The following is a 17,460-nucleotide window of genomic DNA, read 5'->3' as shown; positions in this document are numbered from 1 at the left end:
TTTCAGAGCTGAATGCTTGTTAACTTGACATATGGAGCAAGTTTTAACAAAATCTTGGACATCCTTCTTAATGCCTACCCAATAAGCCACATTTGCAACCCTTTTGTATGTCCGAAAGAATCCGAAATGACCCCCTGATGGACTTGAATGAAATTCAGTTGTTAATTTAAGAACAAACCGTGAGCCCTTAGGCAAAACCAACCTGTCTTTGTACAATAAACAGCCATGGCAGAGTTTGTAGTTGGGTCGACTGTTGGGATCCAAAATCAAGTGCTTAAGCTTGGGGTCCAGTTGGGCTTCATTTGCCAAGTCCTCACACTCCGCAAACTGGATCACCAATAGAGAGGTCAATTCTGGTTCCTCATCTCGTCTGGATAATGCATCAGCCACCTTATTAGTGGTTCCCGGCCAATAATGAATGTCAAACGAAAACCCCATTAATGTGGACAACCATTTCTGCTGTTCCGGAGTCTTAATCTGCTGATCCTTGAGAAATTGGAGACTTCTCCGATCTGTTCTAATGATAAGCTTCCTACCTAATAAGTAAGGACTCCATTTGTGCACGGCAAAGACGATGGCCACTAACTCTCTTTCATAGACCGATTTTTGTTTAGCTTGAGGTGAAAAAGCCTTACTTAAGTAAGTTATGGGTCTTGCTTGTTGAACTAATACTGCCCCCACGCCTTGGCCCGAGGCATCTGTGTGTATCTCAAAAGGAGTGTTGAAATCAGGAGCTGCAAGAACTGGAACAGAAGTCATAGCCTCCTTCATGATTCAAAGGCCTGTTGGGCCTCTAGACCCCAACTAAAAGAGTTTTTCTTTAACAATCTCTTGAGTAGTTGGGCTATGCTTCCATACCCCTTAACAAATCTGCGGTAATACCTCATTAGTCCCAAAAATCTGTGTAGGCTTTTCACATTAGTTGGCTTTGGCCATGAAACCATAGCTGCAATTTTCTGGGGGTCGGCCTCCACCTTGTTAGCCAAAATTAGGTGACCCAAATATTCAAGTTTCTATTGCACGAACAAACACTTTATAAAATTCACTACCAATTCATTATCGTCCAATATTCGAAGAGCTTGCCGAAGTTGTATTATATGGGACTCCAAGTCAGGGTTGTAGATAAGAATATCGTAAAAAAAAAACCAGCACAAACTTCTGCATGGTGTTCATTAGTGACTGAAACGTGGAGGGAGCATTGGTCAAGCCGAACGACATGACAGGGAACTCATAGTGCCCCTCATCTGTTCGAAAAGCTGTTTTGGGAATATTGCCTTCTTTGATCCTGATTTGGTGGTACCCGAACCTAAAGTCCAACTTAGAGAATATGGTCGCCCCCGCCAACTCATCCAACAACTCCTCAATGGTAGGAATGGGAAACTTGTGGGGAATTGTTATTTCGTTGAGAGCTCTGTAGTCAATGCAAAACCTCCTACTTCCGTCTTTTTTTTTTTTTTTTTTTTTTTTTTTTTTTTAACTAACAACACCGGACTGGCGTATGGGCTAGTACTAGGCTGGATAATCCGGGCCACAAACATCTCTTCCACCAACTTTTCAATTTCATTTTTTTTGGAAATAAAGGTACCTATAGGGTCTAATGTTAGGGGCTAGGGCACCTTCTTTAAGGGTTATGGCGTGATCGTGAGTACGATGTGGAGGAAGCTTGGAAGGCTAGTCAAAAAGGCGTATATACTGATCCAACACTGCTTGAACTCTAGGATTGACATCCTCTCCCTTAGACATTATACTTCCCTCAATCGAACAGCATTCCACCAAAAACCCACCCACTGTGTTATTAATGGATCGTAATATGGATTTAAGGGAAACCACTGACTTCACTAGAGATGGGTCTCCTTGTAAACTGACTCTGACCCCATCCACCTCAAATTTCATGGTCAACTTCTTCCAATTGGCACACATCTCCTAAAGAACTTAGCCATGTAACACCCAACACAACATTAGCACCTCCTAACTCAAAAGGAAAGAAATCCTGCCTAATTCGGATCCCTTGTACCTCCAGAGGAACCTGTCGACACACCCCTTCCCCCTTAACTGTGACCCCATTGCCCACCATCACTCCAAACAACTTCCCTTTTTCAACTGAAATGCCAAGCCTACACACCAACTCATGTGAAAGAAAATTATGGGACGCCCCACTGTCAACCAACACCACCACATCCGTGTTCCCAATTTGCCCCTTAACCTTCAAAGTTTTGTCCGAAGTTATACCCACAATGGAATTCATGGACAGAGCTAAAGCATTACCTTCCGGGTTGGAAATTTCTTCACTTTCCAGTGGAGATTCATCCTTCTCAAAGTCATCGTCTTCCCAAGCCAACAGAATTTGTAATGATTTACTCTTATAGCGGTGATTGGGGCTGAACTTTTCATCACAACGAAAACAAAGTCCGCTTTTCCTCTTATACTAGATATCGGCCTCTGAAAGTCGCCGAAAATTTCCGCCAGTTCCCCCTCTGACGCTTGAAGCTCCAATCTCCGGTGCTCTCTCTCTCCTTTCTAGTGTGCGAGATGACGCAACGTGAATGGGATTTGGTGGTTTTGTTGAATTGGGTCACCACGCGGGTCAGGTCAGGTCAGGTCTGGGCTGCTGGACACTCTTGTGTAATGTTCATTTGCTCCTTGGGTTTTAAAAATTTTGGGCTGACATCTTTCAAGGACCCAGTTCTTTTCCTCCACCCGATGGGCCTGTTCAATCACATCTTGAAGAGAGTTGGGCCTCACCAGTCTCAACTCAGCTCTAATCTCCTCTTTGAGCCCATTGATAAAGACTCATCAACAATTCTTCACCCAAATCCTTCAACGATGCCGTATGGGACTCAAACTCTTCCCTATATTCAGTCACCATGGAAGTTTGCTTCAGCGCCACCAGAGCTTCGTGTGCAAAACCTTGGAACGACGAACGGAATCTCACAATTAAAGCTGCCTTAAACTCTCCCCACGACTTGAAAGGTTCTCGCCCTTCAACCCATTGGTACCAGTTCAATGCCCTGCCCTCCATACACACAGCGGCGGCTTCAACCATCTCCGATGATCCATATCTGTAAATGGCAAAGTAGCGATCTGCTCGGAATGTCCACCCAAATGGATACTCTCCATGGAAGATTGGAAGCTCAAGTTTCTTGCCTTTCTTCTCCTCTTTCCCACTATCTCCATTAGTTTCTCACCGCTGTTCTCGGACAACACCAGAATCATGATTCTCGGAGGACGACGGTGTCTTCTCCTTTTGGTGATAACGTTTTTCATCCCTCTCTTCCCTCATCCTCATTAACTCTCTCATCTCGGTCAGGTACTCTTTAAGGCTACCGACATTAGTCTTCACTGAGCTCATGTCCTTCTTCACCAATTTCATCTCTTTTTCCATATTTTCCATTCTGTTCTCCATCTTCGATTTGACAATTCCTCAGCCTAGCTCTAATACCAAATTGATGGAACTCCCCTGAAAAACAAATCAAACCACAGCCGCAACACAACACAATAACAAAAATATACACAATCTGAAAGGAATTAAAATAGTATCAATTAGGATTGAATTATCCCTTGACAGAGCAAATTCATTCAAGAACAGGTTCCCAACAGTTTGAGGAGCTAGGGGCCTCCCACTCAGACCTAAGAAGATATTCCTTGATAAAAATGACCTGCCTCACACTCTCCTCTCTATATACTAATTATTCTATTATGTAACCACCTATTATGTAACCACTTATCAGCCACGGGTACTTTCTTATAACCACTCTCCACACTCCTAACAAACTCACCACACTCCCCACATTCACTGTCACGTAACCCTCATTGCACCTTAATGCCTATTCCTACCCCTGCCTTTTGATTTATAAACCTTGCGTGCGGGTGGTCTAAAAACTTCACAACGACATGGTGTTATCATTTCTAATTAGAAAACATAAAAAGAAATTCTCAAATTGAATAAAAACTAGGCATACTGAAATGCCATAAAAATGTTTCATCATCTACATAATATAAAAATGTTTCATCATCTACATAATATACAGAATGTGCATGCCTCATTCATTGAATATGAAGCCATTACATAGCCTATTAACAATACGATCACATAATTTTCTAGTTTTCCAAAAACAGAAGAGAGATTGAGAGAGAAAGAAATCAAGAGAGAGATTATAACTATGATACACAACACTATCCACAAACACATCTACAATCTCGCCGGTCCATATTAGCTTTACATAAAAAATAGCCTAATTTCATCAAAACTACATCAAACATTATGCATTTTCATACTTTAAACAGCTTGAGATGGGTAATTGACACAAGGGAATCAAACTACATACAGAAGAGAGAGTCAATTAAGTACAAAATAATTTATTATTCACCTGGCAAGGGATATAAAGAATTCTCTGGGTGCCACGTTGGCGTGTAGGAAGGTGTTGTTCAGCAAGACTTGCTGTGATATGGCGAAATTTGTCGACATCATCAACCAAATTAGATTTCTCCAACCTCTTACCAATGCCATGTACCATAAAGACAAGGTGCTTAACTGGAACCTATATCAATCAAAACACATAATACAAGATTAAAATCTACTCAAAACATATTATTCTAGTTTAAATAGTATCCACAAGGCTTGTGGTTGGATCCACATAACAACTCAATTAATTAATTGAGCACATCAAAGGACATGTTAGGCCTTAAATATTACTGTTGTTCATTCCTGTTAGCTTTAAACTTTAAAAATCAATCATTACCCAACAGAGACAACATATTTTAGATGATATCATCGTATAATAATTCAATACCAAAATGGAAGGGCAAAAATAAAAATGTGCAACTAAATAAGTCATAATCACTAGCTAAATTTAAGCTCACTTAAAATACAAAGGACATTTACTTTTACTAAGAGAACATAAAAGACAACAACAAACCATTACCTAGATTTAGTTACAAAATGAAGACAGACAACAAACACGTTTAACTTTTTATTTAAACAAGACTTATAACATTTAAAAGAACATGAAATAAACCATTGAATTGAACACAAAAAAAAATAAAAAATAATAATTAAATAGAAATTGAATATATATTCTAATTCATCATATGTTTTAAATTCATAAGAATCGCTGTAAATTGCCAAGCTTCTTGGTACCCTAATTCTTTCCATAAACATGATCATAGCAAATACATGGCAGTAGATGCTAGCATCTAAGGGCACCGAAAGAATCACTTAATCCATAAAAAACTGAGAACAAGAGGTTTCATTATAGGCCCACAAATATTCCAACACTAGCAGGTGTTTTATTGATGTAATGTTATTTATGTCTATCGCTTATACTTTACTTGATGTTCATATAATGTACACTTAGATACAATGACCAGCATGTTATAATACTAAGATAGGCAAATCATATACTCGTGTTAGTTTATCTCCTAGAGAATGTCCCCCGTCAGGATTAAATAGATATTTGCCTACTCACTCAATCACCATCGCCTACCCAAGGATCAATGTCTAAAAAAAAAAAAAAAAAAAAAATGCCTTGACTTTTTTACAAATATGACAAATTTAGCCTCCCCAAATAAAACCTCATGTTTTTTATTCATAAGAACCCCTGAATTTGTAAAGATAATATTCAAATTAATAATCAAGAAAAAATTGCCAAATTGCATTTTAGGGAAACTTAACAATGGCATGCATAATTTTAATGGTGAAAACAGGACAAATAAGAACAAGAAAAAATTGCCAAATTGCATTCTTGATAAATTTATGGTATAGCAATTATAGAATAGCACAGAAGGCTAACAGGGGAAAAAAAAAAATGCCACAATCAGCATAAGGCAAAAGTAACTAAAAGTTTGGCAGAAGTGGAAAGGGATTGGTGAAAAGAGTGGCTTTAGTAACCATTTTACATTTAAAAGAATAATGCATTATAGTCTGAAGTAAAAGATAAAATGGCTGATTTGGTCAGTTTGGAAGTTTTATGTATGCATCAAAATGCAAAGTAATGGGTCAACCAGAAGATAAAACATACCTTGGGAATTCGTAATGGGTTTTTCGAAGCATATTCACAAAGCTTACCAATTTTTCTATCAATTGGTTTAGCATCCTGCATACAAATAAGCACATGAAATGCCTCAGTTTTCCTTTTAAGATTGTTCCTGTTCTCAGGAGGTTGAGAGTGGATGGTCGTGAATCAGAAGCATAAAGAAATTCTGTAAAAAGCAGGGCAGATACTAAAAGTGATAAGTTCGATATTTCTTGACGTCTCTATTGCCAGCATTCAAGTTCTCTTCTAAAATGTACAAGATTTCTAACGATGTAACTGAGTAACCTTATTTGTACTACTAGCAGCCGAAGCAACAATGAACCTTCCACTTTTTTGAAACGTTTCTATGATACGAAAACAAATTTCACATGTTTCAAAACACCACTAGAAACATGGCTAAAATATCACAGTAAACCAAACCTTAACTAAAAACCCAATCTTACAGACAATACTCCATCTTCATTTCGGAAACACAAAACAACTTAAAAGTTAATCCATACATACATTACCAAGACCAATTAAACCAATGCAATTCTCATATACTTTCAAAGCCTAAGTTCAAGTGACATTACACAAGCTATAAATCCACCTGATTACGGGAAAATAACTCTGCCAACAACTTTTTGTATCGCTTCACAGCCTGTCTTGACCTCGCGCGCATTGAAGGACAGAAAAAACAGGAATTTAGCTAAAGGCCCTACTCAAAATACACCAATAGAAGAAGATTTATTAGTATGCAGAAAATCTTCCATGAAATTGGTTAGATCAACATAAATAAAATAGGCATACTGTTAGGATGTAACGACCACTGATTTGCACACATAGAAGCCAAGAAACTTTCATGGAAAACTGATTGAATGATCCCAATTCGAGATAATGAGGAAAAAAATGGCATTGAAATTAGACTTTTAAGAAAAGTTTAAACATTAAGGGCTGGAAAGATGCACCATACTTGGAATTCAAATATATGACTTTACTTTCTCTTACTGGATTTAAGTATTAAAACTTATAAACTTAACTGGAAAAATGGTTAAGACTTTGAAATATAAGCAAACAGGAGATATGACATTCGAGAAGCCAACATAGACGCATCTAAATAGTCATTTTGAACTTCAAACTTGCAGTAGTACATGGTAAATTAAAGGAGTGCATGTTGGCATACAGCTAAGGACTAAACCATTAGTAATTTGAATCAAATAAATTTTGCTTGAACTTTTACTAACTTCCCCAAAATTACTTCAATGTTAAAGTGACAATTCCACAACAGTTACACAGGTACTTACAAAACACTCTTATCAGTCAAGACATAATCATATGTAGAAAAGTTCAAATAGTTGCACAAGCAGCTATCATGTATTAATATAAATTAATAACTTCCAAAAAAATATTGTTGGTACCTTTAAACTCTCTTAGATCATTACATACAAAAGACCAGGTGCTTCCCTCTGAATCAACTCTTTTGTAGCTTCAGGGGTAATGTCTCTTGGGGTGAAGCCAGTGCCACCTTGTTCAAAATATATTCAAAAAAGAAAAGGAAAAGGTCAGGATAACCCAAAAAACAAAATCACCCACAGAATTTAACTAGCTGAATACAATCTGAAAGTTACCAAGGGTAAGGATGAGATCCATTCCGTCAATATCAAACCATCTCTGGATAACATCTTTGATTTTCCCTACATCATCTGGGACTACAGCTGTTGCAACTACCCTTGCTCCACCTAACCTTTCTGATGAGGAATTTAAAACAGAAACAGCTCTAGGCCCATTGAAAATTAAATGTGTTCAATATCATTTACTATCAAAATGCAATGCAGAAACAGAAAGATAAAAGTAGAAGACATTTTTCTTATTTTTCTAATAATTTGAACTAAATGGAAATCCATTGTTCGCTCAGAACTAAACCAAAGTTTCTGCATCGTTCTACTATGCATGTCTAGCATCTTAAATTTAAGAAGTGTACAACATTTTTCATGAATCAGTTAATCGGCCATGGCTCACACAACCAAAGGCCTTTAGTTAAATGGTCATTAATGCTTTCGAAAAGATTTCAAGTTTGGTCAATTCTTCAAATAGTCAAGCATTACAAAAAAGGATAGTTCTAAAGTGTTGTCAGTTTATTTATAGTTCAATGCTCACAAGGAAGTTCTAATACAAGCACAATAGAAGCAAAAATAACAAAGAACACCACCAAGATGACTTGATGATTGCCATACTATTTCCAGAATACTGTTGCATAGCATTTAGTGCTTTCCATGTTTCACTTTGACAAGGAGTAATATCAGCTTGGCTTTTTACTATGGCATCAAGTAAGTGACGCTTCTGAAACAATGATTCAAAGAGGTGTATCCAGATGCTATTAAGTTTAGGTAATGATCTTCGCATTCCCAATTAAGGACACCTTAGAGAAGATGATCCCAAAGATTGAGTCATCCAAGGACATAAAGATACTAATCATCCACTGTTTGCTATATAATGTTCCATATCTAACTCATATAAGGCAGAACATCAGCTCTGCTCTATCACTGTAGCATCCATAAATATTTTTAAACCTACTGAGTCAAAAAGGTGTACCTAGATGCCTTTTCTTTGTTTTGCTTTTTTAACATATCTAAACTGGATGGATGAATAAATATATATACACAGGAAGCATTAAAAAAGGATATAAAAGAGAGAGAGACAGAGAGCACGTATATACACATATTTAGTACCTTTGATCAGGCCCAGCTGCCGATGCAACTGTATGACTTACTGTGAGAATAGCTACTTTGAAAGTGTCCTACGAAGCATCTGTACTTGCCTCTTTGGTTGTGCTTTCTTTCATTGTAGAAGCCAAAACAGATCCTAAGCCAGTCTCAATAATACCAGTACTACTAAAATCTGAAATTGTGATGGCTGACACAGAAGTTCTAGCAGAAATTAAATTGCCACCTGTTGGCAACTCCAACAAGGCATTGGCTGATTATTATTCACTTCAAGTGCCACCTTCTGGTGCATATCTTGACCTTATTATTTATAAAATTTTACCTGCGAAAATTTCATAAAATATAGATTCTTCCTGAAGAAGTCATCACAGAAAAGATACCTGCAAATTAGAGAACAAAAGAGTCAAAAACCATACAACAGACTTGACATTCACTTACATCTAGAAAACAAAATCAAGGAGAAGAGCAAAAAGGTACTCAGAAGTTGCAGTATCCATAAGCAGCTTGTGTAAGCTCTGGAAAAGGACCTCATAAGTATACTTTAAGGAGCTGGCTTCAGATATATGCGGAATCAATGCAGGTTGATCAATTTCCTGAAACCAAAAAAAGATTCAAACCATGGAACCTCGTTTGCCAGCAAATAATGATAGATTTCATAAATAGTGAAACATTTCTTTCATACACAGGAGACATATCCCACACATCACTTTTCTTCCTTCATTCTTTTTTTCTTTCTTTCTTTCTTTTTTTTCCCTATTTCATCATTTCCTAGATATCATCATTTCACATCTCTTTACAAAACTGTCAACTTTCATAGATATAATAAATTATAAATTTAGGGACAGTTTAAGAAAAAAAACAAAGAGTTTAATAGATGTATCTAATCATAAGGTGGGGAAAGTGGGGAAGCAGGAGTTTGAAAACAGACTTCTGTGACTGCAAGCACACCCAAAAAAGTAGGAAACAGAAACGACTATGAAATAATAGGGGAAAAAAAAAATCTAAAGAGACTATTTTCAACAATATTCCAATTCTCATGCACACTGCAAAATTATAACCTGACCTGATGCCAGTTAAAATCTAAAACATTGCAAAAAGTAATTAACACAAGTTTACAGCATAATTCAAATTCTTTATCTTATCAGACTCCACATTTTTTTGAGTATGTGAAAAATAGGCTCAGATTTCCTTTACTACTATTTTCTCTTTGGTATTTACTTTACCAGAGCAACAAATACAAGAAAGGATATATTTCAGCAGGCATTCTATGTTTCCATATTGGCCCAATTGAGGAGAATTAGATCCATTATAATCAAAACATAAAAATTTAAATAATACTGCAACGAAACAAAACCTAACAAAGATTGCCAATCCAATAAATTGGAATACGAATCATAAGTGTATATATTCTGAAATATTCCCGAGAAGAAGCTAAGGTCAAACAATCAGTGATCAAAGATCACAACTGACATTTGATTTACTATGCGATCCAATGAGAAACTAAACATATAATCCATAATATCAGGGCAAAGAATATTTCACAGTGAGTGAAATAAAATTGAAGCTTGAAAATGTTGATCCAATCCCCCAGAGCAGAAACAGCAGTACGATTCTTCAGTGGTTCTCTTCCTCTTGAAAAAAGATTAGTGCTTCTAGTCTCAACACCAATCAAATCACCTCAACCAAATCAAGTGAATAAATATAAAAAGAAGAATAATTACCTCAGCCAAATTAGGGTCAAGTGAAGCAACGGTTTGAGTATTGCCTCCTTGATTCATCATCTCATTAACATTCTAACATTAATTCACTGTAAAAAAATTATATAACGAAGCCAAAACCCTAAATACGAACTGAACAAGTCTTAACTTTCCAAAATAAAACTAAAAAACCCAAAGATCTTGGGATTAAAAAACCCAAAGATTAGAAAGAGCCGTTGGAGAGAAAGAATAATAAAGAGAAGAGAATTAAGGGGTGTGTGCGTTTTTTGAATTATAAAAGAATATTAAAGAGAAGAGTGCGGATGCCTCGTGCCTGAAAGATATGTTGTGTGCTGGCGTTAGCAACGGTGGACCCGAAACCCAAGTGGGTATATTTGAAAGTAAATGAGAAAGGAAAAAAGTTAAAAGAAAAAGAGAGAGACAACCAGGGCTATGTTTGGCTTAGTATTTTTATCCATATTCTAGATCCTATTCTTTAAATAATGTTTAGCACATTATTCCAAAAATATTTTCTTATTTTTTTAATTACTTTTAGACTCCATAAGCTTATTAATTTCACTAAATACCTCCTGAAAAAAAAGTTTAAAAATTAACAAAAACATCCCCATTAACCCAACTTGTCAGATTCCGGCAACCACCGTTAGTGATAGCCGAAATCTGTACAACGGCCTAACTTCCGACCAGAAATGGCCGGAAGTTCATCAATGTGGCCTTATCTCGTCAGAAAAAGCCAGATATGGCCTTCAGCGATGGCCAAATCTTGGCCGTCGTTGATCGAAAATGACGGTCACATCTTTGGCTGTCGTTTGCCCTTTTTCGGCTATTGACGTCCATAACAGACCGTAGATCTGGCCTTTTCCGGCTAGATCCACCATGGATCTGGCCGGATGGTGGATCTAGCCGGAAAAGGCCATAACAACGTGTTACAGCACAGATCCGACCAGTCTGTGCCGTAACAAAATTTTCGACCAGATTCCAACGGTGGTGGGGGTATTTTTGTCATTTTATCTATTAGGGTCTTTAATTAAATTAGTAAACCTAAGGGTTTTTTGACAAATTTTTAAAATTTACCTCGTAATACTCTCCTATCCAATAACCTAATACTATCCCAAAATCCTATCCAAAATACTAAACCAAATGCACCCCAGACTATTCCATCCACCAATATGCAAATGTACAAAATAAATGAAATTGGGGATGGTGATGGGCCACGGAAGAATCTAATGCTTCTATCAAATCTCTAAACTGCCTTTTATCATTCTCCATCTTGTCCCTTTAGATAAACAACTTCCCCTTGCCAAATTTTGTCGCTCTTTCTCAATTAAATAAATCACTTTGATTATGTGTGTGTAAAGTGTTATTATTAATTTGTGATAATAAAAAATGGGTTGGTAGATGCACATGGGACATGTGGGACATGCATGGTGATGTTGCAAATTGATACGAGGTTAATAATTACGAAAAGGGAAGAAGCCTGATATGGTATCATATAGTACCATACAATAAAATTGAAGTTTTTGGGAGGTTTTTTGTGATTATAAGGATGGCATGAAAGAACACATAGGTTTTTTGTAATTATAAGCATGGTGTGAGAGGATATGTGTTTTTATGCTTTATTTTCAAGATTTGGAAAAAATTTGTGAGTATTTTAATTTAGAGGAACAGTCTCTCACTCACCATTTAATTTAAGATTTGTAAACCCTTGGACTGTGTAACTATTATATGAAGTTGTAGACTGATATTTAGAATGAAAATTTAATCTCTTTAGTATGAATAGTAACAATTTATAGCAAAATTTGAGAGAAAAGCTTAGTGATTTACAATTTCAAGCATGACAAAACCTTAAATATTTTCTTTTAAAATCAGTTGACATACACCTTATTAAAATCTTAATAGTTTGAATAACATACACAGTTTTACTACAATTAGATGGATAAGATCAATGTTGTGAAAATTGAGTGATTGGAAGAAGAAAGAAAGGAATGAAAGTAGTTTTATAGGAGGAATTGTTAAACTGTAATTATTCAACAAAATATAGTTTGAAAAAGGAAAAACAAATACACAGTTGTATCCATGAAGGGCAAAAAGATTCAAAATTGTTCAGTTAACCCATTGGACATATTTCAAAAGATGCAAATTAATATCTGCCAAAACTTGAAAATAAAATAAAATAAATCAGACTTTCAGTAGACATTTTGGTTAATCTTCAAGTACATAAACTGTGAAGCCATTAATCTTGGCAGCAAGTATGTGAAACACTAAAGATCAGTGCAGAAAAGATGTTTAAATAAAAGAAAATCAGCAAATTAATCTGAGTCTCAATGTTTTGTCTAGCAGCACAATGAAAGCATTAGCTTGACCTTCGAAATCCACTTAAACTTGTAATGGGTATTATAAGTTTCAGAAAAAAGAAAAGATCATGCCATGAATTACAAAGGTCAAGTACATTTATGTTAGTTTGCTCAAGCCCACAATATAATATTTGAACTATTGAGGTTGGCCTACTCTATGAAACCCAAATCAATCGTGATTACAATTGTAATTACAACTAAATGGCATTTTATATACAAAAAAAAAAAAAAAAAAAAAACTTCAAAACTTCAAAACATCTATATAATGCTTCTGCTCGCTCACATATCAAATTTCTAGCACCTTGGTCTAACTATTTCGTGTCATCAACACATTTCTAACCTTTTCATGGTCAGACGAACACATCTTTCTGAGATTTATCCATATATTGAATCACAGAGCAGAAAGAAATTACTATGAAGAAGAACTGGCATGGAAACATAGCATTAGAAATTTCTTCCACCCGCTACACATTATACTGGGCCAAACTATGATTAAATAAAATGTGTCCATTATAATACAGGTACACACAAAATGGTAGCAGCATAAATAAGTTATAATTGTTATAGGAAACAATAAATGAGTGTGTAGTATCTCAACAGACAAATGTGACACAATTAAAAAAAAAAAAAAAAAAAAGCCACCACCCAATAGACTCATAACAATGCAGGGAAACATCAAGAATTAGGATACACATGTAAAATGGAAGTGAACTCACTTCCGCCTTCTTGACCGTGTGACCTCTCCCAACGCTACTTCACTAAAAAGCATTAGGCCCACAGGATTTTTCTTATCAATGTAGCAATACTGAGCATTTTACTGACCAGGTCAGCAAAGTATATCCCCTTGCCAACCTATTTGAAAGATTCTAAAAAGTTAATTAGGCTTGCCAGTGCAGATGTCACTGGGAAACACAAACACACACACACACAAGTGCACATGAACACACACATACACAAACAGTGGGAGAGTGAGAGAACCATATAGCCAGTTGCTGGTGCTTCAGGATGCGCTATTCTCAATCCTTGGCTAAGTATTCCCACAAAATTAGTCAACCAAGAACCTGCAGAGTGGAGAATTTTTACAGCAGATGGAGTAGAATATAACACCACATTAACTGCAAAAGTTTTTTCTCTTTAATTTCTGTAAATTAATTGCAACTTACCATGCCAGAGGAGCATTCTTATCAAATTCTCCTTCCCTTTCAAGTGAAAAAACTTCTTCGAGTTCAAGAGACCAATCCTGAGGATATTATAAAGGTCCAGAATGTCATTCATGAAAAACCATATATATGTAAACCAACCAACAAAAAGTCATCACCAGCAAAGTAAGTTCTCAGGGTTCAAGATAATCTGATAGGCCACCCATCACAAAACGTTACACCAAGCAAGGGAGAAGGTCCACATGGGGGAATAAAACCAAGTAACAACCAGCAGGAGAGAAGATCACGCCAAGTAAGGGAAAAGATCCAAGATCCACATGGGGAGATCAAGCCAACAAGAATTAGTTAGGGGAAGGTGCACGTGTCATGTTGTTAGGTGATTAGGGGAGGCCAAAAAGTGCTTATAAGGGAGAATATTTGCATGAGTCATTCATTCAGTTATTTTGTAAAAGATTAGTCTGGAGGTTGCTAGCTCCTCGAACTGCTAGCTGGGGTTTATTTCCTATTCTGTATTTCTTTATTTGCTTCAGTCCTTTGAATATTCTACTTCATCTTTATCAATATATTTCAGCTATTACATATTTACTTAGTTCTGTTGGTTACAATCTTGGAACTGTTGAGTGTTTAATTTGCTGGATGTGTGATTAAAACCCAGGTCTGTATCAAACTGGTATCAGAGCCAGGTTGGGTAATAGTCAAATTTAAGATGGAAAATAGAATGGATAATGTGGAGAAGGAAATTAAGTTGGTGAAGGAGGATATGATGATCATGAAGGTGGATTTAGGTGGAGTGAAGGAGTGTTTGAATGAGATAAGAGAATTGATGTGGCTAAAAGAAGAGAGGGAAGAAAGACGTTCGCGGGAAAAGGAAAAACTGCTGGATTCTGAAAATCTAAGTAGTCATGAAAACAGGGAGGGAGAGCATTACCAGGAACATGTTAGCAACTACAGAAAGGTGTACTGCAACTCTGGGATATAAAAACATGAACACATACCTCACACCAATCAAAACAATCAACAGCTTTAACCTTACGAGCCTCCTCTTTTAAAATCTTTTTTGTCCCTCGAAAAGCACTCCACATGACCATTGGGTCCCAACTAAGACCAGAAGTCTTTTCAAGCACATTTGTAACTATCACAGGTTCACCTCTCATCTAATGCATTTGTAAATGCTCGATTTCATTGTTTCCCAACTGAGTAGCAGTTGGGCAGTAGAGATGATTGTCCCGACTGTTGTCCCTATGAGCTGCCTGCCTAACTCCAAAAGTTTTTACTCCATTTTCAGCAGAATATACATGATTGCACAAAAAACATCCTTGAGAAAAAAATCCAGCGGCTTATAATTGATAGTCAGGTCCTCTGCAGTCTTAATCAGTTTTTCAATCCAATTAGCATCAAAGATGTGTCTTAGTGCAAGTATCTACGTACCACAACTTCCATGTGCTTTGGGAGGACAAGGAATTCTACCGTCAGCCTCTTCTCTCCAATCAGGAAAGTTGCATGACGTCTTAGCTCTGCAGAAATGTGGGTGTCAAAATCTGTAACCTGGCCATTTGCTTTTTCAGCTAACTGCTATTCAGAAAGCTCTTCTTCAATACGTCCCTGTTGAAAACCTTTTCTTATTTCTGCACAGCAAGTCAGGCAGAGATCATAAGAACAATCAGGATTGGGGCAGCTTCCGTGGAAATTAACAATCGACACGCTGCAATTGTCACTGTTGAATAAGAAAAGATTCATGGTTAAAACTTTTACCATTATAAATATAATTTAAACCACTATATATAAAGAATTATGAATTCGGGTATCTTGAACTCTTAATACAACCATTCAACAAAGAAAGATGAGAAGTTACAGGATTGAACATGCCCGAATCTTCTTCTACACAGAAACTGCAAAAAAATTGGACAAAATAAGAAATTAAAATGAAGAATTGGAAGATAATAATAAGCGAAGCTAAGCTGAGTGAGGGAAAGAAATTACAACCCGAATCAACCAAAAACTTCCAACATACAAACAAAATTTCAAATCCACCACAAATAAATTGAAACGACGTTTATTACAAAGAAACGTATACACATAAAAAAGAAAACTACCTTCACCAAATCCCTATTACGCTGAAAATCAGCCTCACCTATTACCTACATTTAAAACAATCAAATAAAAACATAAAATATTTATATTCAATCAAAACCATCACCCTTTGCAGACTTAGTCATACATCACAAATGAAAAACTAATCATTTCACATAATAAAACCTTAACAATTAATTAAGCTTACCTTCATGAGAATGATGTCTAGAAGCTCTGCCCCGGCGTTTGAATCAGACGCCCCAACTGGATGATTGTAATGAAATGACGATTCCATTAAAACTGAAATTTCTAAATAAATAAAAACAAAGTTTAAAAGGAAAGAGAATTCAAAATCCCAACTCGTCGTGGCTTCGGACAAACAACAGACTCCCTCTGATCAGAGAATTCAAAACCGTGCGTCTCCTCACGTGCGCCAAGGGCCTTCTTCCGATTATACAATTGATTCATCTTCAAAAATTAGAAAATTTCCACACAAAAACACCTAATCACACAAAAACACAGACGAAATTCTCAATTTCACAACAACAAAGAACATATGATTCAAAAATTACAAATCCGTTCGTTTGCCGGGAAAATCCAAAATTTTCTCGAGAACCAAACGGAAAATCAAGATATTTGAATCATCCGGTCAACAGATCTAGATCCAAACCTTGCTCTCCAATCAAGAAAGTTGCATGACGTCTTAGCTATCTTGTCTGTAGAAATTTGGCTGTCAAAATCTGTAACTTGACCGTTCTCAAAATCTATTTTTATAAATGAAATAAATAAACGGTGCGGACCTTTAACCTTTCCAAAGAGGATGCTCTCATAAACAACTTACTCGGATTTAACATCTTGAAACGTCGTCTACTAAACCGGAGTGGGAGAATCAAGAGCTCACCGGCAAGACATCTTTCATTAAGTGAATGTGGATGTGAGAAATTTCTACACAACATTCACAATCACAATGCATTACATAATTTACATATGTATACATTTATTAATACACATCCAAGTGTCCAAATAGTTAAATGTTTATAATACTAATGCAATACATTTAAAATTATTATTATTATTATTAATACGGATCTAAAAATTTTCATTAATTATTAATTATAGATAGAATAATAAATATAAATTCAATCTGTCAAGATGAAGTAATTTAATTAGACTCATTAAACAACAAATCTTAGTTGTCAATTCAACGTGTCAAGATAATACAATTTTACGAATTCCAAAATATGTCACGTGTCAAACAACTAAGGAGAGTATTCAATTATATGCGGATAATGAGATAGCTAGCCTCTGTTTATATCTAACACCACTTTACAGTTTATAGTTGCATTTATAGATTTGAATTTATTTACTTAGATTTTTTATCTTACTAGGTTTTTCCTAAGTAAGGTTAAATATAATTATTTGTCAAT

At 36.0% G+C, this 17,460-nt stretch overlaps 1 protein-coding gene and 1 long non-coding RNA gene across 3 annotated transcripts; both read right to left on the bottom strand.

The window, feature by feature from the left end:
• Positions 1–4,468: 4,468 nt before the first annotated feature.
• On the bottom strand, positions 4,469–7,791 carry LOC116130629. Its single transcript, XR_004128091.1, has 5 exons — positions 7,640–7,791; positions 7,430–7,536; positions 6,622–6,729; positions 6,018–6,092; positions 4,469–4,538 (listed from the first exon to the last, which is right to left on the bottom strand). It is a non-coding gene; the product is annotated as an uncharacterized LOC116130629 (long non-coding RNA).
• Positions 7,792–9,130: 1,339 nt separating this feature from the next.
• On the bottom strand, positions 9,131–14,190 carry LOC116130544 (poly [ADP-ribose] polymerase 2-A-like). Of its 2 annotated transcripts, XM_031416272.1 has the most exons (3): positions 13,967–14,178; positions 13,782–13,864; positions 13,549–13,655 (listed from the first exon to the last, which is right to left on the bottom strand). In XM_031416272.1, exons 1-3 carry the CDS (start codon positions 14,076–14,078, stop codon positions 13,572–13,574), a joined length of 279 nt encoding a protein of 92 aa, XP_031272132.1. In that variant the 5' UTR covers positions 14,079–14,178; the 3' UTR covers positions 13,549–13,571. The 2 variants fall into 2 exon arrangements, 1 of the variants encoding a protein (XP_031272132.1); XR_004128069.1 differs by lacking the exons at positions 13,549–13,655; positions 13,782–13,864 and adding an exon at positions 9,131–9,327 and having other exon boundaries at positions 13,967–14,190.
• Between the last annotated feature and the right edge of the window lie 3,270 nt (positions 14,191–17,460).

This window comes from Pistacia vera, unplaced genomic scaffold (genome assembly GCF_008641045.1).
Source record: "Pistacia vera cultivar Batoury unplaced genomic scaffold, PisVer_v2 Contig223, whole genome shotgun sequence".
In the NCBI taxonomy this organism is placed as follows: Eukaryota; Viridiplantae; Streptophyta; class Magnoliopsida; order Sapindales; family Anacardiaceae; genus Pistacia; species Pistacia vera.
This window is presented reverse-complemented; position numbering and strand designations above follow the sequence as displayed.

Excerpts from the sequence above, each read along its gene's own strand:
- LOC116130544 (XM_031416272.1), bottom strand. The coding sequence starts at position 14,078 with ATGAATGACATTCTGGACCTTTATAATATCCTCAGGATTGGTCTCTTG. Across the intron at positions 13,865-13,966 it reads AAGAATGCTCCTCTGGCATG|GTTCTTGGTTGACTAATTTT; the intron begins GTAAGTTGCAAT and ends TCCACTCTGCAG. Across the intron at positions 13,656-13,781 it reads CACCAGCAACTGGCTATATG|GTTGGCAAGGGGATATACTT; the intron begins GTTCTCTCACTC and ends TCTTTCAAATAG.